The 26,737-nt window shown below is 38.9% G+C and overlaps 1 protein-coding gene across 7 annotated transcripts in view; it reads left to right on the top strand.

Annotated features, from left to right (window-relative positions):
- EBF1 (EBF transcription factor 1) overlaps positions 1 to 26,737 on the top strand; it is a gene marked incomplete at its 3' end in the record, with an annotated part of 393,745 nt that overhangs the window by 313,534 nt on the left and 53,474 nt on the right. For all 7 annotated transcript variants that reach the window (XM_082379092.1, XM_082379093.1, XM_082379090.1 and 4 more), the window contains exon 10: positions 459 to 585. In XM_082379092.1, the coding sequence (XP_082235218.1) occupies positions 459 to 585 (127 nt within the window). The remainder of the gene's footprint in view (positions 1 to 458; positions 586 to 26,737) is intronic.

Here is a 26,737-nt window from a genome sequence, read left to right as displayed (position 1 = left end):
TGCTCTGCAGCTAATCAGAGCACCTTGGCCCACTGATTTCCTACCTCTGTGTTTTGCACATGTTTAAGGGCTCACTTCAAACACCAGGCCCACCAGCTCTGGAGAGGAGTGGCAGAGCTCAGCTCTGATTTGGGTGTCTGCTTCAAACAGAGATTTTCCAAAGGATATCCTGTAGTAGATAAATCATTTCATTAGGCCAGGTTCACTTTTCAAACCAGGAAGCAGAGTGCCTGCCGTGTAGGAAAACTCAGATAAAGTTGTTATGGCTGTGCTCAGAGCACTTGTAAATATTGTCGTCAGTGTCTTTTATACAGGTTCCATCACGATTGTATTTAAACACTGACAGGTTAATTATGTGTTTGAAGGCTATGTTTATTGAGAGCTGATAAGAAACATATGAAATGAGTCCTTTACATAATGCAGTGACAATGTTTTTTTCCCAAACGTCTCCCCCCTAGTTGATTACTCCTCATGCCATCCGGGTGCAGACTCCTCCTCGGCACATCCCTGGTGTTGTAGAGGTCACATTGTCCTACAAATCCAAACAGTTCTGCAAAGGGACACCGGGAAGATTCATTTACACAGGTAAGAACTACTGCAGATGGTGGACAGAGCTGCCTTGGCCTTGTGGGTCTTTGACGCTATCTTGTATACATGTGTGTGTGTTATTCTAAAATCTGTTTTCTCTTAAGATCCACTTTCTTTCTCCATTTCACCCTATGTATGACCAAATGAGGTGCTACTACTACTACTACTATTATTATTTAAGAATTCATCTGGGTGTCCGTGTTGAATGACAGGATCTAGTTGAAATCATGGGTTGGACACCTAAAGCAGCAGCATGAGAAATAAGGGAAGAGGAAAGGAGTGCTCGACAATCCTGAGTCTCTCTGGATGTTAAACCATCTGTGTGGCGGTTCGTTTGCTTTATGGAGTAGGGATGTGCTTTAATGCCCAGTACGACGTTCTTCTAGCTTGGTCATGGCATTTGTATTAACGACAATTGGTGATTTTCATATTTCATTCTGGATTGGTGCTTTCTTTCCCTGTAAGCTGAATTTTTCTCCCCCCCACCCACACCGACTTCCCCCTGCCACCCCAAACAGCCTTGGCACATGGACCCGCCTTGCAGTAAGAAGCTAGAGTTATAGGGTGAATATGAATTTCCTCCCATCACATGGAGAGAACCAGGCATGTTCTCTATGCAAATATATCAAGGGCACAGTCTGAGTGCCCAGTGTGTACTTGAAGAGATCCTCAGATTGTTGTGTGCAAACCAAACAATCTTTAGGGAACCAAAAAGATCCCTAACCGAGGGATCTTTTTTGCAATCCAGATTCTGATTCAGTAGCTCTGGGTGGGACCTGAGACTCTGCATTTCTAACAAGCTCCGAAGGTGAAGCGGATGATCCTGGTCCAAGGACCACACTGGGAGTGGTAACATTCTAGGTCCTCTGCTAAGTAGCAGTCATCTCTGGGCAGCTGTCTCCAGAAACTGGCCCCATGTTTCCTTCTTCATTCAATAAAGGACCAGAAGGCCAGCTTAAGTACAGAGTGTAAGTTGCTTTCACACAAGGAGACTCCAGAGCATGAAGGGATAACTGCTAACACATCCTAATTATAACCATACAATTAAATGGACAAATTTTATTTTGCTGTGACATTTTACCTCGAAGCATCTTTCCTTTTGTATTTTAACACTAGGAACAAAACCGACCATGCTTATTAGTGACTCTCCACCCCCCTCAAAATTATAAAAACAATTAATGCATCCTGACCCTTGGAAATGCCTCCCAGTCCTTTAAACAAAATGCAGGTTTGGTGCCTGCCTGCCTATTAGTTTTAGTTAATTGAAAATTATAGGATTGACCCAAGAGGAAAATTTTGTTTGCACTCCAATCACTTTTACAAATTAAGGAAAATTACCACAATTTTGTTTAGCTAAGGTTTCACACTGAGTTCAAGAAATTAGCTCAGCCATCCCAACAAAGTCAGCACTTTGTTAGTGAGCACTTGAAAAAATAATAGTCTATCTGGAGTTCTGTGGTGTATACAAACGAAGCATAGAGAAAGCGATGATGCTTTATAGAAGTAGGCCAAGTGTTTTTAATTAGGCTCATTGGTTCAGTGTAAGTTTTGAAGAACAATCAAACTAGCAGATTAGCTGTTTCTTTTAAAGCTAGGATTTCTTGCCATTCATTTTTCCCATGAGAACTTCCACATAGCACTATTTTTTTTTTTTTTTTTTTACAAGCCTCATTATGGGCCTGCAGGAAAAGGACCAAATGAAACTTCTGATACTGTAACATTCCCCACCATCATTCCGATGGATGGGAGTTTTTCACAATGTTCTTCACTGAACTCAGTGTTCTGGAACATATTACAAAACCACAGAGGCCAAATGTTTTCTCTGCGGAGTTTGGACTCTGTTTTTGGCCGAAAACATTTAGGCCTCGCTGGCTGCTTATTTACTCTGCCATTAAGGACAAGAAAAGGAGAAGAAAAAGAAGAAGAAAATGCTCGTGTGATGGGAGGAACGAGAGGCGATCAGGCATGATTCCGCTTTGGTGACAACGTCCCTGCCCATTAATGGTTCCATTTTGTGGTCAGGACTCCTTTAGAAGAAATTATTTTTAATCAGTGTTCAACAAAATATCCCCTTGAGCCACCTGGCCATAAAAGTTAAAAAAAAAAAAAGTCATCCCCATTAAATTACTTAAGTTCTCAAAAGAAAATAGCTAGGGGACCCATCGTTATTGGGAATTTTTTTAACCATTAAAAAAAATGCCATCAATTTAAGAAATCACATCTTGGAAAAACTGTATAAGACGGGAATTAAGATCAAAGGTAAAAGCGGCTGATTTGCAAGTCTAGCAAAGTAGTTAAGGATAAGAGAGAGAAATCCTGGGTGTGCACTCCAGGATTTCCCGCACGTGTGTAAGTGTGTGGGAAATTTAAAGTATGAAAAAATGCTTCTGCTGATCTTGCCTCGAACTGTGGGCAATAGACAAGAAGACTCAATTTTTTAAGTATTCTAAGAGAGACTCTCACCTCTCCCTGCATTGGAAAAATAAAATTTTCAAAGAAACTGGTACAAAAACTTCCCTGTTGATGTAGCTGGCTGTTCACAGTCACTGTGACATTACACCATTTCTAGCAAAAGGGAGTCTCTGTTAATTTCTGAACTACACCTGGAACTCTTGATCATTATCATGAAGTGTTTATGGCCGCTGCTGCCAAGCCTCTGTGATTTGCTCAGTTTACCTCTCTGCTTGTCACCACTTTCTAGCGGAGGCACAGGGATGGGTTGTAAATCCTCTCTGTTCTTCATATCCGAACAACTGCTCAGCTCATTGGAAACCTGCAGCCCTCCCCTTCCGTCCACCCACAGAAGCTCACATTTCATTTTCTTTAACATCCACAGCATTTCAAGATGTGAGGCTTGCTTTTCTGGATGGGGTGAGCTAACAGTTGTTTCTTAGTAGAATATCACTTGGAATTTTTCCCTTTAAAAAGAGAAAAAGAAATGTCCTAGGACTGAAAAACAACAGCCCAAACTAAGGCACTGTTGTTTTCTGAGTGTGTGTGAGAGGGTTTGTGTGTGTGTATGTGCAAGTCCCTAAAAATCTATAATCGATGAAAAAAAAACCCCACACAACTGAGACAGGAACAGCCTGGCCTAATCTATGCAAATAAAGGCAGACTATTGGGGGTGGGGGGAAAGAATCTGACTAAACACAGATTGCCTGCAAGCTGGCTCCACTGGTAGGGACAGGAGGGCAGCTCTCCATCTTTGGTGCTTCAGACCAGGGACACGTGAGGTGTTCTCAGCTGCCAGCTGTGTGGTTCCCTGGTGTTTGCCCAATCAGAGTGAGGGAGCAAAGTGAAGCCCAACTGGATCAGAACAAAAAAGCTCAGTAGCGCATCCCTGATCTGATTTATTGTGGCCAGTTATTCTTATGTAAATGTAGAGCAAGGCTGACTTTACATTTTAAATCATGTTTTCTAATAGGAGGAAACAAAAACCCTTTCTAAGGACAGGACTGTTTTCAAAGCCCTCTCTAATCGTGTGTCTGGTCCGTCAGTCCAATGGGAAGTAAATCCCCATAAACCTCCACTGCCCTGGAAGGGGTCTCGCCAATATCTTTGTTCTTCTCGTAGCTTGCTTTCCTGCAGTTGTTATGTCTTGAAGTGACTTGGATCTTTTAGAACTGTAATCTCTCCCACTAAACTTTAAGTAACCTTGGGAACTGATAAAAGACTCCCAGGAGCCTTTAGTTGCTTCTTCAAAGTTCTTAGAATTGGTTTTTCCTCATAAGAGGTGGCCAAATCCAAATGTACTTTTTAACTTCAGTCCAGTTATTCCTCCACTGGAGGGGCTGCTGACTTTGGGAAAAATATGACTGGAGAAATGGGCCACCAGGATGTTGGACCAGCTTAGGTGTGCACCAAGAGCTATATACTGCCTACTGCCCAAAAGTTGGTGAAAGTCCCCAATGGATGATCACCTAACAGCTCAGATGTTTGGGTAGGTCACATCTCAAATCACTTCTACCACTGGGTTGTCCTATTCTTAACGTTTTCCACCAAGCTTCCTGCCCCTGTGAAACATACATAATCCTTGTATGTTAGTCTCAGAATCCACTTTGAAATAAATATTCTTCCTGGAAATGCTTCTTGTTTGTACCTCATGCCCCAAATTACTTTGCATGTAGAAGGGACCATGTTGGCTGAATATGTTCCATGAAACTTGATGACATGTACCATGTCTTTCGAATTTTCCTTTTTTCTCCCCATTCCTCTTATGTTCTCCCTCTGCCCCCACTCTCTCTTCTTCTTTCTTCCCTTCTCCCTCTTTTCATTCTTTCCCCTTAGTCTTTCCTCCCTCACTTCCAAGGAGATGATGTAGATAGTGATTGAGTCTTTGGGTTTAAGAGATGAGGGGTGTAGCTTGAACTCTCAGCTCTACCACTTACCAGACAGGTTATTTTTGGGACATTGTACAATAGCTCTGAACCACAGTCGCCTCAACTTTACATTATCACAGGGAATAATAACTTGCTGGGGTTGTTCTTAGTATTAGAGAAATGTGTATAAAGCACCTAGGGTGAGCTAGCATGAGCACTTAGCCAGATAGTAGTAGTTTCTATTAATAACTGATGACCATTATAATTATTCATTCATTCATTTGTTGCTTAGTCCCTCCCATGGTGTAATATTTTATATGTGTTGTTTATCTTCTCCACCATGTTCCTAGAGGTCTACGAAATGTCCTTTAGGAATTTTAGTAACAAAAATGTAGTCATCGGTAAATTAAAGAAGCAACATCAATCAACCACAAATACAAAGAGCACAGTATAAGGCAGCAAGAAAAAGATTTATAAATGTGACGATAACAATTTTGATATAACAAATATTTTCTTAGAAACCACCTCAAACAATACATATTTTAAAAAGGCAGCCCAGATTTATAAAGTTCTCAGGTGTTGATTTTTTCAGGAACAACACACACCTGTTCTCTTATTTCCATCCCAAATTTCAACCCCTGATCTGGAGGCCATAGTAACATGGGTACTGTCTATCACCAGCCCCCTTCAAAGGTGTTTAGGTTATAATCAGCTTCAATCCCCGTTCAAGAGGTTTCAGGGAGAAAGCTGTGTTTTTAGTTCTTGGAAACCTCCTGCACAAATGAAGGCTGCCATCCTGGGGATAAACAAAGTCATCAGTTTTAGGGAAAAAGTTTGCACCTAATGAATCTCTTGTTCTTTAGCGTCTTCTTAAACTAGTTCATTGCCAGATTCAGCTTCTGAAAAGCCACTTTCATAACATGTCCCTGCAGAGAAACCTTGCCTATCTACTCCCTGTATGTAAGATGTAGCCCAAACCCCTGGGCGTGGCATTCACAGCTCACTATGCTCTGGGCCCGGTGCTTCCTCGGCTCCACTCAAACCCGTCTCCTCACTATGCCTCACGCTCACTTCATGTTTAGCAACCTTGGACATGGTGATTCCCCTGTAACTTCCAGTTCAAACTCTATTTCCCCTCGGAGGTGTTCTCTGGCCACAGTAGCAAGTGGCCAGGGCACTGGGCTGAGATCAGGGAGGTCTGAATTCTAGTCCCAGCCCTGCTGCTAACTGGCTATGAGACATAGGACAAGTTGCTGACATGCTCCAGACTACAGTTTCTTCACAGTAAAATGAGCCAATTGGACTAGGTGACGTTGATGTTCCCTATGGCTCATCTTGATTAATTGGAAGAGTCTCTGTCCTTGGATCTCTTTTGTTGCATGTGCTTAGATGGCTCTTTCATCATTCACTTCCTTCTACTGTTGGCTCTCTTCTTTTGATCTTAGGTAGACACATCTCAAGAGGTCCACAAGCTGCTTGAGGGAAGAGTGAACCTTCCCTAATCTTACACTGTTTTGTCCACTGTGTTGAAGCACCTTGACTTACTTGACTTACATCTTACTTGCAATAGGTGTTCTCTAATAATTGACTGACATATTGCCCAGAAGCAATGGGTCCTCATTGATTTTTGTGCTCTGGATGACAGGGAATGTAAATAAGAGCTGTTAATTAAGAATCTATCCCTTTTAACTTGAACTTACATGTAGAGAACACAGTCACTGGGGTTTTTGATAAAGAAAAAAAATGGGGTTGGATCTATATTATACATACTCTTCATTTTTTTGTCTGTAAAATGAGGATATTTTAACAGTACCTGCATCTAAGGAGTCAATAAGTAAATGTATATAATACACTCCTGGCAGTGCCTGGTACAGTATGAATGCTCCCTAAAAGTAAAGGCAAAAAGAAAGAAGCAGACAATGGGAAGGTTTCTCTTCAAAATACAAAGAATTGGTTGTTAAGGCACATTTTGTTTGGTGTTATATGTGTGCCAGCTTTCATCTGATTAAGGAAATTGTTTCTTTCTAGGTGTTCCAGTCAGAATCAAAAGATCTCGGTTCTAATTCTGATTTTATGACTTTCTTTTGTTACTTCATTCACTCATCTCACAAATATTTGTGGATTGCCTGTTCTATTCTAGGCAGTGTTCTAAAACCATGTTGAGCAAAACCACACACAGCCCCTTTTTTCAGGGATTTTGTAGTCTAAGAGGGAATGTGGATATTCATAAGTTTACAATTTCAAACCTGCTAAGTGCCCAGAAAAACAGGAACAGAGTTTCAGACAAGAATATAACAAAGGACCGCCAGTCGGTCAGTTAGAGGTATTTTCTCTCAGATAAAGATGCATGAGCTGAGATTTGAAGGATCATTAAGAGTTAACCTGCAGTTGATGAAGGATGGGGTCAGGTGGGGTGGGGAAAGAAAATGAGTGCTCCAGCCGAGAGAAGCATGTAAGAAGGCTCTGAATGGGAGGAAACGTGGCATCTTGGAAAGCTGTAAAAATTCCAGTGAAGCTGAGAAAATCAAGAGAGAGGAAGAGAATGGTGAAAGAGGAAAAGAATGGTGAGAGAGAAGATTGGGCAGAGACAAGCCTATGAAGCCTTGTAGCCAGTGGGAGGAGTCTAGTTGTCATCTCAAGAGCAATCCTTAAGTGGTCAGGTGGACATAACCAGACTTTCATTTTGGAAAAACAAAAACAAAAACAAAAAACTCTGGCTGGCTGGAGCACAGGAAACCAGAATGGATGTTGGAAGACCTGTTAGGAGGCCATTGCAGTATTCTGGGAAAGAGATTTGATGACTTGACTTTGGGTGGTAATGGGTAGAGATGGAATATAGTGAGAGGATTCAAGGGGTATTTAAGAGGAAAAGTGGACAGGATCTGGAGGTGGGTTGGACGTGGGGGTGAGGGGACGGAGGACTCAGGCCCAGATTTTTGACTTCCTCCCACTTAATAGACGGTGGGGTCCTTCCTTCTCTGGGCATCCGAAGGGTCTTGTGAGTATCAATGAAAGAATGGGCATGAAAATGTTTTGTAAAGGGTAATATTCTACACATATGTTAATTGTTATACAGACGGGCCTAAGCAAACTCAGGAAGAATTGGGGAAAGGAAGGCAAGAAAGCGTTTTCTTTTATATCAGATTGTTTTCACTTAGGATTCAGCTGAAGGAGGGCTGTGTAATGAACACTTGACTAGCAGTTTTGCCTTCGCAGTGCCCTAATTGGAAAAGACCCAAGAAGAAGGAAAAATTAACAGGCTGCTCCTGTCCACATGTCTCAAATATTACTCCAAATGAGCCATTTACACACAAAGAAAAGAATTCAAGGCAGAGGGAATGTTTATTCTTTTTGCTTTTGTGATCCAAAGGCTAAGTCCCAAGCCTCTTCTCCTCTGCCAAAGGGAATTTTTTCGCAAAATGTGATTGCTCCTGATCTGATGTACGTCGATGTGATTGGTGATCCTGAACCCACTGGCGTTTGTCAACTTAAACACTGTTGGTGCCATAATGGGGACAGTAGCAACAAGAATCACTAAAAGTAACCCACTGTACTTCTGTGACGTCTATAAAATGAAAGCCATTTCTCCAAAGAATAAAGCTGGTCTGAAGGAAGCATATTATTTTGCATATTTTATGTACATACTTTCCAAGAAATACAACCTTTATTTCCTTTTTGGAGTGGAGTATAATCAGGACTTGAGTAGCTAGTGTAACAGGATCATTAAAAGGGATATTTTCATGGACGTTAGAGATCTAAACGGCCACTAGGCCTTATATACAACCTTGGCTTTTTCCTGTCTACCCAGAGTTAATAAGTGATAAGGCCAGGAGAGAGATAAATCACAGAAATCCCTGTCCAAAGAAAACATATTGACTACAGCCAAGCAAATAACAGACCATAACCAACGGTCCCATTCATCATTCATGTAATAGGGATATAAAGTGTTTCCTACCAATGAAACCGTATAGAAGGAAAAGGCAGATAAGCTTCCCCAATCTAAGGCATGTGATTTGGTTATTAAGGGACATGAACTACTTGTCACATGGCTTTAATCTTTAAGATGTGTTGCCATTTCTAAACTATAAATTTCTAGTCAGGGATTAGAAAGCTATTAACAATAAAGGTAGGAACTGAGCTTTATGTGCATTCTTGCGAAGGTAATGCAATACTATAAAGTCTTGAACCTCTAATCTATTTAGTATAATATAACATGATTTGCTTTTCAAAGCCAATAAACTATTTGGAGTTTTTCAAGGCTGTTGTTTTTGTTTTTTACCCAGCATCATGATAAATTAACCCTTCAGTTTTTAAACTATGTGCCTTGAAACGGAGGGCAGTGGGTGGGAGGGAGATGAAAATAAATTTCTTTCTTTTTCTCCTTTCCTAAGATATATTCCAAATGTTTGATGGAGGATTATTTTCTATTTTATTTGTCCACAGTTACAGTGGTACGGATACCCATCTTTCTGTTCATTGTTAACTAAGTGGTGTGGTGCCCACTAGAGCATTAAAACTTGTTTTTCTTTCTTTATTGCAAAGTTGCCCACACTGATTTCAGATAATTTAGGAAACACCAACAGAAAATAACTAAAATAGTATTAAAATTGCCCACATTTCTGCCAGTTCTTTAAACATAAACAATACATGTTAGCTGTTCATATTATTTTTAATGGCATATGTCTTGTCTTTTTCCTATGCAGATTATCTGCGTCATTACCAAAATAGGGTGATACCTTACATAATATTAATTTGTTCTTTCACTTAACTATCATAAACATCAGGGCATTATGAATTTAAAACAATTTTTAGTCTCATAATCATTTCGCACTTCAGTAGAATCTCATCGTGAGATATATCTTCATCTTCTCGTTAAAGCATAGATACGTTGAATCTGGGTTCTCATCTCTTTTTGTTCCTGAGAAACCTATAGCACAGGGTCATTAGTCCTATACCCTCATTCTTGGCATCCCTATTTGTTGGGATTCATCAGCCACCCCAACTGACTGCATGTAAGTAGCTCCGAAGGCCTCCTGTCTCAGATGGCCTGAGTCTCAGAGGTTGGGACCAACTCCCTGACACACAGCTGTTTGTTCTACCTGAACCACCTCTGGGGGTCAATGAATTCTGTAAATTTTCCCCCACTATGTGAAGCACTACTGTACTTTCCATAAGTAAAAATGAGAACTCATCTAAAACACTTACGTCTGAAACTTAAGTCCAAACTTATGACAATAGGTGGGGCGATGCAGGCCCCTCCCAAACCACCTTCCCCAGGATAGCAGCGTTTCTCACTAGAGTTTTGAACTCCTTTCCTCTCTCTACCCTGTGGGCTTCCAACAGCCTCTCTTGACTTCTATACTGTTTTTTCCCACTCTATCTTCTTTCTCCATCTTCTTCCTGTCTGCATTACTAGAATGTAAGGCATGTTTTTTTCCCCCTGAGAATCTGTGTAAGGCTGACTCTATTATTGGCCCATTTTAAAGATAAAAACACTTAGAAAGGTGAAGTGCCTTCCCCAAGGTTCTGTAGTTAATAAATGGAGGAGCCAGGATTTGGACCCTGGTCGAAGGATACCATAGCCTGCACAGCTGTAAACCCCCTGGGGTATTGCTTTCAGTTTTGGAATTATGTGATCCCCTAAATTAGATCGTTAGTGATGGGAGAGTGTGGGTGTTTCTAGAACAGGTGAGGTCTGACAGGAACTGGAGCCTTACATATTTTAAACAAATCGTATCATTATGAACATCATGCATATTCATATAGGATAGAAAATTTAAAAAACATGAGAAATATGAAGAGATCCATTATCCCATCCCTCTGTTAATATTTTTTAGTCTTTCTTCTAATATTTTTCTCATAAACTCTTATGTATTTTTATCAGAGTGAATCACAGTATATGTGTATAATTTTGTATCCTACTTTGTAATTTGAATTGTAAAGTAAACGTTTCCTCTATTAGTTTAAATTCCTCCTAAATGCATTTTAGTGGGTATGTAATAGTCCATTTTGTGGCCACATCATAATTTACCTAATTTTTCTCCTATCATTGGATAACCACATCTTTTCTTTCACAGAACTTTCAACGTCATATATGCCAGAATAGAGCATATATAACACCTTAATATAAGGTGTTCCCTCATTTTCCTAACAAAAGGTTTTCTGCTTTAGGACCATGTTAGCCATATGCATATTTATAGATACCAGTGAATTATCAGTTGTCTATTTATAGTATTTCACATGTTAATTTATTTAAGTATACATATTAAAATCACATACATAATTTACAACATTTACAAATATAACTTTTTCCACCTTTAGGGTTTACACTTCTATTCAAACTCATTACAGCCATCTTTAACATCAGTGCTTTTCTTTTTATTATCAAAGTCAGAGCCATTTTTAGTCCCATCATATTCTCTTCTATCTTAGTTGTTTGAGACCTTCTTTTTGAATCTGTACATGATGCTTTCACTGAAAATTTTATCAAAGCCATAACTAACCATTTGCTATATTTTAATCTCCAAACATAACCACTTCAGCAATGTTCTTAAAGCTGATCTTTGAAAGTCTTGTTTTGAGAAACATTTGTAATGGTGGGAGATCCAGGAAAAATTCTACATTTATGTAAGTTTACTAATCTTCCTTGTTGTTTTTACTCTCTTCTTCAGGGGACCTCTTAAGCATCACCATGGATTATAGTTGGTTCATGCCCCAAACAGTACTTAGTTTAAAAATAACATAATTGGGAAAGCACTTTGTCTTAAGAGAGACTTTAAAATTATTCAAATATATAACAAGGGGGCTTTTTTTTTAGAAGGGTATTCTTTCCATATATGTCAGCACATTGATCCATCTTTCCTATTGGTGGGTCCTATGGCATATGCGATCCTTGATGTGAACTGAATACTGTACCACATAGTATTTTTGATTTGAATAAAGTGGATCTTAAGTGGATCTTCTATTAGTCAGGGCACTGAAAGTGCAGGTGGAAACCATCCCATTAATGTCAGATTGGAGAATTCCTGCCAAACCTCTCAATGGTGAGGGAGTAGACAGAAGCTGGGACTCCCTAAATCATGTGCAGAAACAACAACAGAAAAGCAGGCTTCCCCTCATACCCACTGCTCTTTGACCTCCAAGTGTAACTCCTGTTACATCAACTGTGGCTTGCTTCTTTATATCACGCGTGGAAGGCCAGACCTGCTGGGGAAGAGCCACCTGGGATCAGCCTCGGTGGTTAGTGTCAGGAAGCCTCAACTCCCAGTTAATATGGAGTTAATTTAGGCCTTTGTTTAGTGCCAAAAATATACTCACATTAAATATCTGCACAGAATAAGGCCTTCCCAGTCATTCTACACATGCACATAGTTTCCTTTTAGTGTTAGCTGATTTTTAAAATACTCACTGAGGCCAGGCCGACTATTTGAGGTTATTGGGAGGTTTGGGTGGAGGAAAGTGTCCCTGGAGAATCTGTTCTGAGCAAGCTTGTATGTCTCATTCTTCTCCAATTTGTTCAAGACTAGAAAAATGAAACGTGCACTGGCTCAGAGGAAGACTTGGAAATTTTGCTTAATAAAATTATTGGCATCAAAGCTAAAAAATTGTTGTGACTTGTCAGAAAGTTATATGTCAGGGACCAAAGTACAGGCTTGGCTATTGAGCCTCTGTGTCTCATCTTTGTCTTATGTCTGTGTAATTAAATAAATTTACCTCGGTGCAGTCTGTACAGTTGACCAAGACTTTCCCATTCAATTCTCTTTTGTAAGGTAAGAAGGACAAGTATTTTTAGCCCCATTTTCCGGTATGAAAAGTGAGGTTTAGAGAGAGGTAGAGAACAAATGTATGGATACCAAGGGGGGAAGGGGGTGGGACCAATTGGGAGATTGGGATTGACATATATACACTACTATGTATAAAATAGATAACTAATGAGAACTTACTGTATAGCACAGGGAACTCTACTCAATGCTCTGCGGTGACCTAAATGGGAAGGAAATCCAAAAAAGAGGGGATATATGTATACGTATAGCTGATTCACTTTGCCATACAGCAGAAACCAACACAACATTGTAAAGCAACTATACTCCAATAAAAATTAATTTAAAAAAAAGAGTCATTTAGGTCACCTAGTGATGGGTCTGATATCAGATCTGTATCACTCCAAGTAACTGATTAGACTTCTTGGTATTTCATATTTTTACATCTACAAATGGACTTAAAATACTTTTACTTCATTTTTTAAGTTTTCTACGGTTATGATTCACTAATTAGATTGGAGGCTTCTAGAGTCTTAGGCTGCCTCTCCAGCATTGCACTTTTATTATACATAGCAGTTTTATTTTATTCATAGCACTTACCACCAGTTGATACAATCTGGATTATTTCTTTGTTTACTTGTGCACAGTCTGTGTCTCTCACTAGAACATAAGCTCCATGAAGGCAGGGTCCTTGTCTGTCTTGTTCACCTCCGTATTCTCAGTGTCTAGTACAGCGCCTAGCACAGAGTGGGAACACTCAATAAATATTAGTCAAATTAATGAATGGAAGAATGTATGAAAAAATGATTGAAAAATCTAGCCATAAATTTATGAAATGTGAGCCCTAAAGATAACCTAATTACCCAAGTTGTTGATTTCTTTATAGAAGATGAAAACTAGGCTTACGGAATTTAAAAGACTTGGCTAAAGTCACTCAGCTGGTGGTAAATCTTTATACCAGAGCCCTTTTCTTTGGCTTGTCTCCACATTGTGTGTATCCCCTTAGGCTCATTTGGTTATAAAGAAACTGCATGACTGTAGATCTCTGGAGTTAAGACAGACCCCACTTTGAATCTAGCTATCTTCTTAACCAGTCTGAGACTCTGTTTCCTCATCTTTAAAATGGGGATGATAATATCTCATATGATTGCTGTGAGGATTCAATTAGATAATGCATGTGAAAAGCTTAGCACAGTGCATGGCATGTAGTAAGTGCTCACTTAATGGCAGATCTTATCAGAACAGGGTTTGAGAAAAACAGACTCTTATAAATCTGAATTTTAGAGCTGGAAAGGCCCTCAGAGATGTCCTGAACCAATCTGCCCATTTTGTAGAGGAGGCTACTGAGGCTTCTGTAGGAAGAGCCTTTCCCAGACCGACATATAATTGATTTGTATACAGAACCGGAACAAATCATACATAAATGGAGTTAACTAATTATTTTGTGAATGGACTTCCATATTTATGAATATGTAAAGACATCACATTTTTGCATGGATATAAAAATCCGTCAACCAACATCACCATAGTATTTAGCAGGCTCGTTTTGAATTCTTTAAGGTCGTCAATCTTTGACCTTTCAAAGAAAGGGTGAGATAGTATAGCATGTTTGATTCCTTGGGCCTCCAATATGTGATCTGTTTTTTTAAAAAGTGTCATGGACACCATTGTTCTGATTTGTTTACATTCTTGACTTCTTGTTGACAAGAGAAGGAGCTTTTCTTCCCCTCTGAGTAAATCAAAGTCCGAGAGGAAAGTCAAGTGCCATTTTACCATTGATGAAGTGGAGCCTTGCAATCTAAGGGCGTTATCTTCATCCTATATTTTTGTGAAAGCCCAGCTTAAGAGCAGGACATCTATTGGTCACCAGAAAGTATTGGGAAACCTCATCGGACTAGACGGTCATTTTCCCAAGGGCCAGATCAGAGAGGGACTTGGCGGGGTCTGCCTGAATATACTGTCCCCTCCACATTCTCATGTCTAGTGCCTGTAGGAACTTACGAGGACATCTGTGGACCCTCCACTCTGCCTTTAAATCTCAGTTCTCTGGAAGTCCTTGAGGAGGTAAGACGTGTCAGGCTTTGCTGCATTTAGTGATCTTACGCTTACTAAGTGGGCTTGGAGGCAAAATCACCATCATTAGGGGCAATGAGAGGGAAATACTTGCAAGATGATGGTAACCAGGGACAAGATTAAAATCTGCTTGGGAAGAGATCTCTGCTATGTGCCTGGAACAGTGAGGTATTTCAATTACCGTTTGCTGCCTGACTGGCTGACAATGAATGAACGTGTGAATTGTTATAGGCCTGTCCTGCAGCTATCTGGGAAGGAGGGTATCACTGTATCAGTGGTATATCCCAGTTCATAAAAATATCCAGATTGTATAAGGGGATTCTGCTCTAAATCTTGCTTGGGGCTTATGTTAGAATTCAAATAAATGAGTTTTTTTTTTTTTTTTCCAGACCTTCCCAAAAAGGCACTCAATTGTTGGTGAAAAGCAAAAATGGGCTAGCTGTCCATTGATGCTAAATGTAATGAGTAGAGTAAAAAGTAAAATATATTAATTCCACTTTCCTAACTGCAGCTAATTAAGGGTGGCTCATTTAAAACAGACCTAATTTAATCTACTAATATAAGTATTCAATTAAAGTTGTTCCCACTGCTTTCTTCTCTGACTACTTTTTTGTATACTTATATATGATGCATTCATGGTGTGAATCCTTCTAAGGGTCCAGGTTGTAATGGAAAAGTGATTTCAGGACTTGATAATTGCCTAAATTAAATAATATATATGTAAATGGAGATTTGAGTGTAAATTGCGCACGGCAATGCTATAAGGAATTGAGTCCCTTTATCCTGATACCTTTCAGCCAGTCAGAATAAAGTGCTTCCCCTTTTATTCTATACCACTTAGGACAGTTTATTGCGTTATTAAGTACATATTACAAGAAGCACATTGTTGTTTAAGACTCACTGATTTAAGCAGAACTATTCTTACAAAGTTTCGTAGCCTTTTGCATAAAAAGAGAAGAGGCCGTATACAATTATAAAACCTTAATGTAATATAACAGCCTATAATATAATATCCTCCCATTTTCTAAAGAAGCCACTAAAGATTTTAATGAGTTTATTAGAAGTACTGTTTGTGAGTTCTGGGATGTCATGTCTAATTAGACTTCATGGATTTAAGTATTTCTTTAATGAAATCTGTAGCTTAACTCACCACGGTTATATTCCTTGTCCTCCCGCCCTTAAAATGATTTTACTTTATTTTTATTTTGGGTGGCATTAAAAAGAAATGAAAGACTATGATTCTGCCTCATCCTCAGATGGGATATAGTGAAAAATACAGAGCTTATTATGAAGTCAGTGTGAATTACCATGTAATTACCACTGGCTGCACTGTAATGATTATTTAGTTACCACTGAGCATCTCTGCCAAATAACACACATTATTTCATAGGAAGCATAGAATTAAGTCATCCCGGAGCTCAAGGAGGGTGTATATGCCCGAACTCTTTCCTTAAGTGTGGGCGCTGCTAATGTTAACAGCTAAATAATCAAGCTTGGAGCAAACGGACAGCAGAACAGTGTATGAGTTTACATGATTTGATTTGCTGAAGTTTTAAACACTTAGCAGGGGACAGCTATAGAAACCAATTAAATCTCTCCAAGGTGCATAGAGTTATCTCCTTTGTGAGAAACAATTTAAGGGAATTGCATTGGCCCTTAAACTGGAGGGGAGACGAAGCATGAGGAATGAAATTTCAGATGCAAAGTGCTGATCAATCGTGCCTCCTTCTGTGTTTTTTAGCTTTGCGTTGTTTGGGCTGCTGCTATTTTAAAGGATTTGCACTTTTATTTTGCAAGCACAGGGTTATGTTAAACTTTTCCCCATAAAAACGTTCCTTTGGCTATTGATTATGATGTGCCTTTTAACAAGGCATTGTGTCTAAAAGAGTAAAACAAAAACAAAAACAAAAACATGTCAGTACATTCCATCCCTTTCAAATACTGCATCTTATTTAGTGTACCGGAATTCCCAGTTTAAAGTAATCACAAAATTTATGGAGAAACGGATAAAAAAGGTTGTAAAATATTGATTTGGGGAAAATAATAACACAACTCATCTATAATAAGAAGAAAAATGAAGCAATAATTCAGGGGGTATCGAGCGGTTTGCTGCTGGGTGTATTGATCCAGTCCTTACAGTATAAGATCGCACCTGAGATTGCTCTGAAAGAAAGAACAGCATTCCTCAGCTCATTATTTCTCAGATACTATCACCTTGTTACACGGGCCTTTCAGAGTTGGGATTGTTGCAGCTGGGACAGTGGGACCCGCAATAATAATAATAAATAAATAAATAGCTCAGAAATCTATATTGCCTTAAAGCCACTGTGCCTGGTCTTAATAACATATTGGCTCTGATTTTATAAATTCTTCATTGCCTTATAGTAACTAATGACAATTCCGACGCTGTGTGGTCCATTTAGGGACCAAAGAGATCTTCATCTTCTGTAATGGGCTCTCATATTTGGAAAGAATTCTTGTCTTGTCTGAAGACGTTTGCATCTGTTGTATTTCTTCGTTAAGTCACTAAGTTGAAAGCAATACATTTATGCCACTTTGCTATGACATGGCATCATTTTATATTTTAAGACAATTTTTGGACTAGGCCATAGTATTATTGTTTCTGAGAGAAATCTTTAATATGGCCTGAAACTTTGACATTCATATTCACCGATCATGAATTTATAAATTTATCTCTAATGTTTAAGATGTTGACACATTAACTCGACAATATGCAGTCATCACTGTAACTCCTTAAAATGGTAGAATGTATTTCATTGCTGAAGAAGTCCGGGTTCTTTCTAGACTTTGATTATCCTATTAGTAGTGAATATTTTGCTCTCATTTTATTTTATTTTATTTTATTTTGGAGGAGAGAGTGGAATAACATTCAAATACCAATTTAATAAAAAAGTTTTGATACCAATTACCTTCCAGGCATCTTTTAGGCTCTGTGACCCAGGAAAGTGAGGTTCTTCCCTTCAAGACACTTATATTCTAGTAAGAGAAGGAAGACAACATGGAAGTTAAGAAGTAAATAACATAAGTGTCAGACTGGTAGAAGTGTTATGAAAGAAATAAGAAGTGTGATCTGGTAGAGCATAATGGGGCAGGAGGGCTCCTTTAAATAGCAATTAGTACAGTAGAGTTAGCACAGTATATAAATGGATATCTCTTCTAGCTTGCACAGCATCACCCAGACATGCTTTTGTTTCCAAGCCTCTGTGGATTTTCCCCAGTGCTAAAGCCATGCTATCATTTGCTCAGAAGCTTCACTTTCCCTACCCCATCCCCCAGCCACTCTGTGATCATCATCTAGAAATATGAGCCATGCCGGCTGACTATGTTCTCAGCAGATGAAGCTTCCTGAAATTTCAATAAGCATTGATCTATGTCATTGCACCAGATCCTTGAAATTGTTGTTTCTATAATATTTGTCTCTCCATTTCTGGCTCTAAAAGAAAAAAAAATTCCATGGAACAAGAGGCCAATGCCTTGTGTCAATAAAGGTGGATGGAGAGGGAAGGATGGAGCAGCAGAAAGAATAAAACATCTAACCATCAAGACTTACTCACAAAATAGCTTTCAGTAAACTGCAAAGCATACCCCTCCTTCTTTATCCACAAAGTAAGATAGAAAGTCATCACTGAGTCTTAAACTGTGAATATTGAAATTGCAAGATGTATGGTACATTTAGTGGAGACACTGGTGAAGTGCAGAAGTCATTTAAACTTTGTCTTTTAATTTTAAAGATTTATTGGCTGCAAGGAAAGAGAATATTTACAAGCGTTCTTAGGTATTCACAAAACACGTAGTTGCCAAACAGTACAAAGAATGGAAAGAAATCATCATTACGAAGCTGGATGATTCAGGAAGTGTGGTGATAAATATGGGAGGGACAACATATTATCTCAGCCCCTTCCAGCTCCACATTTTTGAGTCATGATTATCAAGTGTGTCACTACAGGGAGTATGCTAAGTCATTTGGAGCTAAAGGAATTTTAGTTTTAAAAGAATAATCAGGCAATGTTTGGGAAGTACAAATACAATAAATGATGTCAAGTCATCTTAGCTTGAATAAATATATATTGTATAATTGCTTCTACCCTCTAATTTCTTGTAATGAAAGGAAAATGGCAAGCAACAAGAAGGCAATTAATTGCAACAATGATTACTTAGCGTCTGCAGTGCCTGAATTAAAAAGAACACTAAGATTACTTTTTCTAATAGATCATATTTTTTAAAAGTCACTGATGCTTTTAAATGGCAGCTGTATTTGAATCGTTTTAAAACACTATTTATTTGCTTGTTGGCAAACAGATTGTCAAAATGAACTGTTGGTTGTTTAGTATGGTCCCAAATAAATAGAGATAAATGTCATATCATAGCTCATCTATTATAATCCTTTTCTGCTGTGTGCTTCTTTTAATTTGAGACAGGCTGATTTTGAAAAACAAACTTGTGGCTGTCACTGTGATTTTACTTGTGTGTACTAGTTCTCTCTTGTCAACACGGAGTCTTGAATACAGTGGTACCCAGTGGTTGTTGAATGAATGAGTGGACAACAGACCTGCTTTTTGGCTTTTGACAGGTTACTTCACTACTTAAAATTCTATTTTCTTATCTTGAATAATGGGGGAAATAAACATATCTTCTTCACTAGTTTGTTGTAATGAATAAAATAGATAATATGGAAGATCCAGCACAGCCATAGGTAAATAAATAAATAAATAAATAAATAGATAGATAGATAAATAGATGATATGAGTAAGGCACTTAGCAGATTATAAATGGTGCACATTAAGGACTCAAGAAATGGGAGTTCTTATAACTGATGACTTTAAGTAGTTCTCAATCTGTAAATTGATTATCTGACAGTCTATTTCTGTTGGGTTCACCAGAGTATTTGCAGTGCCTAGTACTATTTCTGGCCCAGAGTAGATGCTCAAAAAACGTTTGTTGACTGAATGAATCCCCCGATTCTCATTAACAAACAACAACAGCTATTGCTGCTAACACTTAAAAGGTGCTTACTATGCACCACTCACTGTTTTGAGCATATGACATATTTTTAGACATCTGTTCTTAAAAAAACCTAACACTATGAGACAAGTACTATTATTATCCCCACATTCCACGTGAAGAACCTGAGTCAAAGAGGAGTTAAGAATTTGCTCAAGGTCACGCAACTAGAAGGTGGCAGAACCAGGATTTGCACACAGGCAGACCGGCCTCAGAGTCCTGAGCATATAGCATTATCATCAGTATTTAGCCACAAAGGTAACATGAAGTGTGGCACTGGGTGCTGATCATTCATTCATTCATTCGTTCAGCAGACACTTTTTAATCATCACCCATATGTTACTTACTGGAGATACCATGTATCAGATGGGCACAGGCCCTGCCCTCATGGAGATTATAGTCTAAAGGGTCTGATTTTCTCAAATTTCAATTCATCCCATACTGTCCTCAGTGACTACTAGAATGAGAGACACTTAGAGGTCTTACTTGATGCAGTAGAAGGAAGGCTGTACATGTGCAGAAATGAGAGTGCAAGGGTAAGCCTAAAAGGGAGACAATTAGGGAGGCACTGTCATGATTCTTGTGGGTTACGCAACACACATCCCTCCTTCTCTTTAGAGAATATAGGATGCATGCCTTCTGAAGCCCTAGATCCTACTGAGGCTTTCCAATTCTGTGAGCAGATGTGTGGCCTTGTCATCTGGATCACGCCAGCCTCTGGGTCAGAGCTGAGCCAAGCATTGCTCCAGGCTAACAATGAGAAGACAAGCCTCTGGCTCAGCCCCTGGAGGAGGGTGATGGGGTATCTGGGAAGAGCCCACTTTATTTTCTTTTCTGAGCATCTGGGTCAGAAGTCATCACTTTTACAGAAAAGTCCCATCAACTGTTTTTTGGTTTTTTGTGTTTTTTTTAAAATGGCCAGAACCTCAACCTCAAGGCCACAGGAATTAGTGGCCAATAAATGCCCACATTTTAAATCTGTGGCCCAATTCCCTAAGAATTTGTATGACTGTTCAGACAGTGTCACGTGCGCACATTTTACTCTTCTCTGCTTGTTTCTCCTATTTGGACTTGCCCTCATAATGACTTAGTTCATTCGGTCCTCATTTTCTTTACTTGCCAAATATTTATTCAGGAACGAAAAATACACAGCTGGAAGGATAGAGTTTGCATTTTGATCACCTCAAGCACAATGCCTGGCAGAGAGTAAAAAGTTTAGTAATAGTTGTTGAATGGACAGATTGATGGATGGGTGAGTAAAAAGAAAATTAGAAAACCATTATGTTTATACTTAAAGAGATTATTTTTAATTAGGAATGGGTTCAAGCAAAATATTCAAAGTAACTCTTGAAGAAGGAATAAGTCATTCAATTAAAAAAAGGGCAAAAAAAAATTAAAGCCAAATCAAATTTGTCCCAGTAGAGTTAAGTGATTTTTACAAAACAAATCCATTGATTTAGATCTCCCAGTTCTGTCTGCCTCTGCCTAGGGTCACCAGTCAAGATGACTGATTATCCTGGGAAAGGTTCTGTAGCCTATCTCATAAACAGAAAAAAACTATCTCACACTTGGTCAGAAGGCAGCCCAAACACTTCGCCTCCAGAGGCTGGGAAAATTTAGCTGTGGTTGAGATTTGGCCAAAGGGAAAGAGCCTGGATCTGAGGGGCTCAACCATGACCGGGTGGTGTGAACCCACCTCCAGGGCACAGCACACTCAGTAAGTTAGGACTCTGGGTCAACTCCAAAACTCCCTAAGGTTTGCTCCTAAGTTTTCTAAGCTGTTAAAGTACCATAAACATTTTGTCCAGGTTAGAAATTTCAGGAAAAGAACCTTAAAAAAAAGAAAAAAAAACTGATTTGACACTTTGTTTTTTTCAATAGAAAAGCCACCAGCGGTCTTGATCTACACCCTTTCATTTAGAGTCTTAGGTGATTGTCAGGTGATCTTTCACCAAACGATGGTTTGAATATATGGGTATAGTGTTCACGTCTACTGTCAGACCCTGTCCTAGATTCCCTCATCAGTCTTCACAGCGTCTCCTGACATGCCTCCATGGCAGCCATCTTCCAGGAAGTCCTTTCCCCTCCTCCTTGTTTCCCTTACCGATGTGCTGTGCATTTGCTCAGCTCTTAAGCGTACACTCGCTTTGTGCTAGGTCTCTTGTAAGTCTCAGGCTTTTAATTCTGTGAGAATTCCAGGTCCATCAAATACCTCAAAATGCCCTCTCAATTCCTTTCCTTTCTCTTGCCTTTAGGCCTTCAGCTAACTAATCCCAAGAAAGGTTTAGGAATTGGAAAATAAAATTAACCTCCTAAAGCAGAGACAAGTCTGCTGTTCCCTTGAGTTTCATTCTCTGCCTTTTATTGAATGCCAACTATGTGCAAAGTATGGTGCAAAGGCCCAGGGATCCAAATATGACTCCAGTGCACAGCAAAAATAAATAGAGGGCAGGCTGTGTTGGCACATGATGCCAATCAAACTGATAAAATGCTCTGGTAGAAATCTGGGTAAATGGCCAGGGGGTGGGGGTGGGGGTGGGGTGGGAGGGCAGCCAGCCTGGGAGTCCAGGGAACTGGGGAGTGGGAGAAGGTTTTGCCTAGGGGACTGAGGGTGTAGGATTCCTTTCAATTCTAGTCTCCTGCTTCCTCCCCTTGTTATTGAGCTCCAGCATCTCAAAAATGGGCAGTCTTTATATGTGAAAACTATATATTTTAAGAAATTCTGCCCCACCCATCTCCCTCTCTTTATTTTTACCTCTTAGAATATGTTCTACACTATTCCAGAATTTATGTAAAAATGATTTCCTAAGCTCATCGTTTGCATTGCTCCTCCCTGCCCTTATTCCATGCTACTCCCCCGCCCCCGCCGAGAGATTTGAGGGCATTTAGGGTATTTTCCTTTTATTCATCTTGTTAAGGAAAATCCTGAACATTCACTTGCATTCAATTTTGAGTAAGAACAATTACCTGCACTGAAGTGAGCAGAGCTTCCTACCTTCATCCAGTGTCACCCAGACACTTTTTCTTAGAGAGAAATAAGAGCCAAATATCTGGGGATCCTTGTCAGGTAAACAGGATGGTGTTTTTGATCTGATGTTGTAGATGTGGAAACAAGGCTGAAGTGGGAGGCACAGGTGAGGGAGTTCTTACGGATAAATGTTTGGAAGAATAAATGAGTGAATGAAGACTGTCTCGGCCTTGGTTTGTGAGTAAGCCTTCTCATTTGCTTCCCTCTCAAGATGCCCTTCTGTGGATACCCCTCTAGCTAGCTTTGTGCATTTTTTGAGCATTTCGCTGTGAAATCCTCCCATTTTACTGCATCATCATTTCAATCAGACTATATCATCAGTCAAACACTGGGGAATGAGATACACATGAGGTCTGTGCACAGTGAAGAGTCATTGCCTGAGGGTTACGTAACTTAATTGCTACAGGTAGGGAATAGCCTCTTTACCAACACATAGATTTATTGACTTCTGGATGGGAAAATTCAGCTTTTATATTTCAAGAGAGTAAATCATCTCTTGTAAATTGTGATGCCTTCAAAGGACATTTTGGATGGTGAACTTCTGCTAGAGCTTTGTGCAGTAATATGTAAAATATGCAGTTGACCAGAAGTTTGCAGTTTTGACTAATAGGATTATTAGTCAATGAGTAATACTCCAAGTTTGCCAAGTCCCAGTTTATAGCTGGACCTTCATAAGTCAGAACTTGGTGTTCTAACAATCAGAGGCACTCTATGCTTGGAACTTCAGCACCAGATAGAAAAATTTTAGCAAATACTACATTTTGGCCCAAAACGAATACCTAGGGGTACAACATTACACCGAGTACTTGTGTTAAGGTTTGATCTGCTTTGTTTATAGGATACAAATAAAGCACAGTTGATCTTTGGTGGTCACAGTATGAAAGTAAACATTTTTGGAAGTAGAAATTGGAGGAAGCCATGGTGGTGCTATTACATAGCATGGGCCCTGGAGCAATTTGATCAACGCAGATTGAGGATTGTGATGAAGCAGTTTATTATCTGAGTAATATATTTTGCCTTATACTTAGATATAGTCTACATTGTGGATTAGATGAAAGCAGTGGTCAGTTGAAGGAATCAAAGAATATATTCAACCCAAAGTTTGGCACAAAGGACAAAAAAACAGCTGGTTGATTGATTTCACTGTTTGCCTTCCAGCTGGTAGTTTTGGTGTGGTAGACACACATCATGGGCTTCCTGTCTTTAACATGCTAGCTCTTGTCCGCTCCCTTGAATACAGAAAGCATGTTGGTCTAACTCTAAGATTCTAGCCAGAACCCAGCAGATGGCTGTAATTTCTTTCCACTAAAAATCTCTTTCCTGTCTTTTGTTCTGTTTCTAGGTGTGCATTCCAATGATTTCGATATTAATTGTTTTCAGTATCAGTAGTTCTGTTGTCAGTGGCACTTTTGGAGAGAATAAGATGGTGATGTACACGGCCTTTTCTTATTAAGAGATTTCCTGTTATACAATGCATTAAGGTTGTCGGCTTCTACCCTGTTTCCTTTCATTCTTTCTTTCTTTCCTTTTTAACTTTAGCTTGTTTCACCAGAGGGAGAAAGACTAGCTCAATTGTATTATCCTGTTAGATTGCTTAAACCATGTTTAAATAAAAAATTACTCTACGCTTTTCTTACTACAGTTCATGATTTCCATTTTGTAAGGCATCTTTTCTAAATTTTGTGCTTTATTATTCTTGCGGTGTTGAGCAAGCGAAAACAAACTCTAGTTCATAATTCACTTTAAAGAACATACCCTTTCTTTCTATTTTCTTGTTAAAACCAAATTGTGTGCAATTTGTAGAAAATTGGAACCACATTTTTCACTTAACTTTCCAAAATTAAAATTTATGGGGAAAAAGAAGCAATAAAACAGTTACAATCTGGTCATCTATAATTATCTGTGTGGTTTGAGCAGTTCCACATTTGAAAAAAGTGACACTGAGAACTTATCAAGATTTGACAACCATGGGACCTTTCACTTCTCTTTTGCTGCTTTGGAGCCAAGACCTCCACAAAATGCTAAAAGTTATACTATGAATTTAGAAATTAGATGCATGAAGAGTAACTTTGAAATCCATACAAAACAATAGACAGTGTCTAAAAATAGTTGTTTTCCTCTCTCAGTAAGGAAATTTATTACAGTAAAATTGACCGTTCTATACCGTTATTTCGAGTGTTGTCTCTGATTTCAGTTGCTTTGACATTCTCTTGTCATGCACTACCTGGTAGGAAAGAAACCACAGAGCCAGTGAGACATGCTATCTCTATTTATTGGTGCTGCCATGGCTGTCTTGGTACCTCCACTTCCACTGCTCCTTCTGTCCTTATGGATGCCCCAGGAAAAGGATCCTGGAAGACATTTGAGTGCTGAGCTACAACATTTTTCTCAGAATAAATAGTTTTTTTCATCACCCCGCTCTTTTGATAATGCCATCTCATTGTCTCCATATTATAACAGTAAAAATAAGTTTTCTAAGAAATTTAACACTTCAACTCTAGTTCTTAATATTTCCCTATGTGGAAATATGCCCATATTTGGACAACTTGATGCAGCCAGGGTGAAGTACTTCATTCACTGGCTGTTTCACTCAGTACACATTTATTTTACACCTATTTAGTTCTGAGTCTTATGTTAGAGTCTAAGTATAGAGTAGCAAGCAAAGCTTTACAAACAATACTGGCACATAGTAAGTATTCCATTGAACCTTAATATCATCACCAACATTCCTAGAAATGGATGATGGACAGATCTTTGGCAAGTATGGAAAAACCATGTAAAACTACTACAGTCCTGAGTACTGACCTTAATTCAACAGAACGTTACACTCCTGCCCCAGATGAGCTTATCAAAACACTTACAAAAACTCAAATGTTTTACATGTATTTTGTCCATTTCTTCCTTTGTAATTGTATTCTGATTAATACAAGTCAAAATTTTATTTTACTTATTTAACAAATAATTTAAGAATTTACACCATGTCATACTGTTCTAAGCGTTTTAAAGATATTAATGCATTTAACCTCCTAACATCTCTATGAGGTAGAGATGTCCTCACTTGACATATAAAGCACTGAGACATGGAGCGATTAAGTCATTTTGCAGAGTTACTCAACTGGTAAGCGGAGGAGCTGTAGTCAGACCCAGGCAGTCTGGCTCCAGAAGCCATCCCCTTAACTGCTCCACTGTGCTGTCTTTCAGAAGGACTTCGATATCTATATAGCCATATTCCTTCTTTAAAAATGTGATGATCCCTGAGTGTTCGATACTTACCCAAGTCTGGTAGGACTCTGTAGAAAACTCACCCATAAATGGGTACATTTTCAAACAGGAGCCAGAACAGATACCCCTGGCATGTGAGGGCTCCCAGATAACCTTGAACCAGGAGTAAACAAAACATGGGTCAAACCTCCCATCCAATGCCAGTTGTCCATCTGTCCATCTTTCTATTATTTGTTTGGTAATTACATTATATATTTATGTAATAATAGTGATAATAGTATATATTATATAGAAATAATGTAAGCTAATTACAGAAAATTTAGGGACTAACAGGATAGGGTAAGAGAAATGAACATTGTCCGATGCCCATCACCCAGAGATAACCACTGCTAACATTTTCATATATTTCTGTCATATTTTTCTATGTGTAACAAATATATATAAACGTTTTTTTCATATTTGTGGTTATACTGTGTATGTGTATACACACACAGTTTTATATCCTGTTTTTTTCACATAGCCTACTAAGCATTTTCCCACGCATTACAACTTCTTCATAAACATAGTGTTAAAAGGCTGCATAATCTCCCACAGTGTGGGTTTACTAAATTTATTTATCCATTCCTCTGTTGCTAGATATTTAAGTTGTTTTATATATACTTTAAAAATGATACACTCCTTGTTCTCTCTTCTATCTTTTTTTTTTTTTTTTTTTTCTCTTCTAT

Source organism: Balaenoptera borealis (assembly GCF_965194805.1).
Source record: "Balaenoptera borealis genome assembly, chromosome: 2".
In the NCBI taxonomy this organism is placed as follows: Eukaryota; Metazoa; Chordata; class Mammalia; order Artiodactyla; family Balaenopteridae; genus Balaenoptera; species Balaenoptera borealis.
Note: the sequence above shows the minus strand (reverse complement) of the source record. Positions and strands in the feature narration are given on the sequence as shown.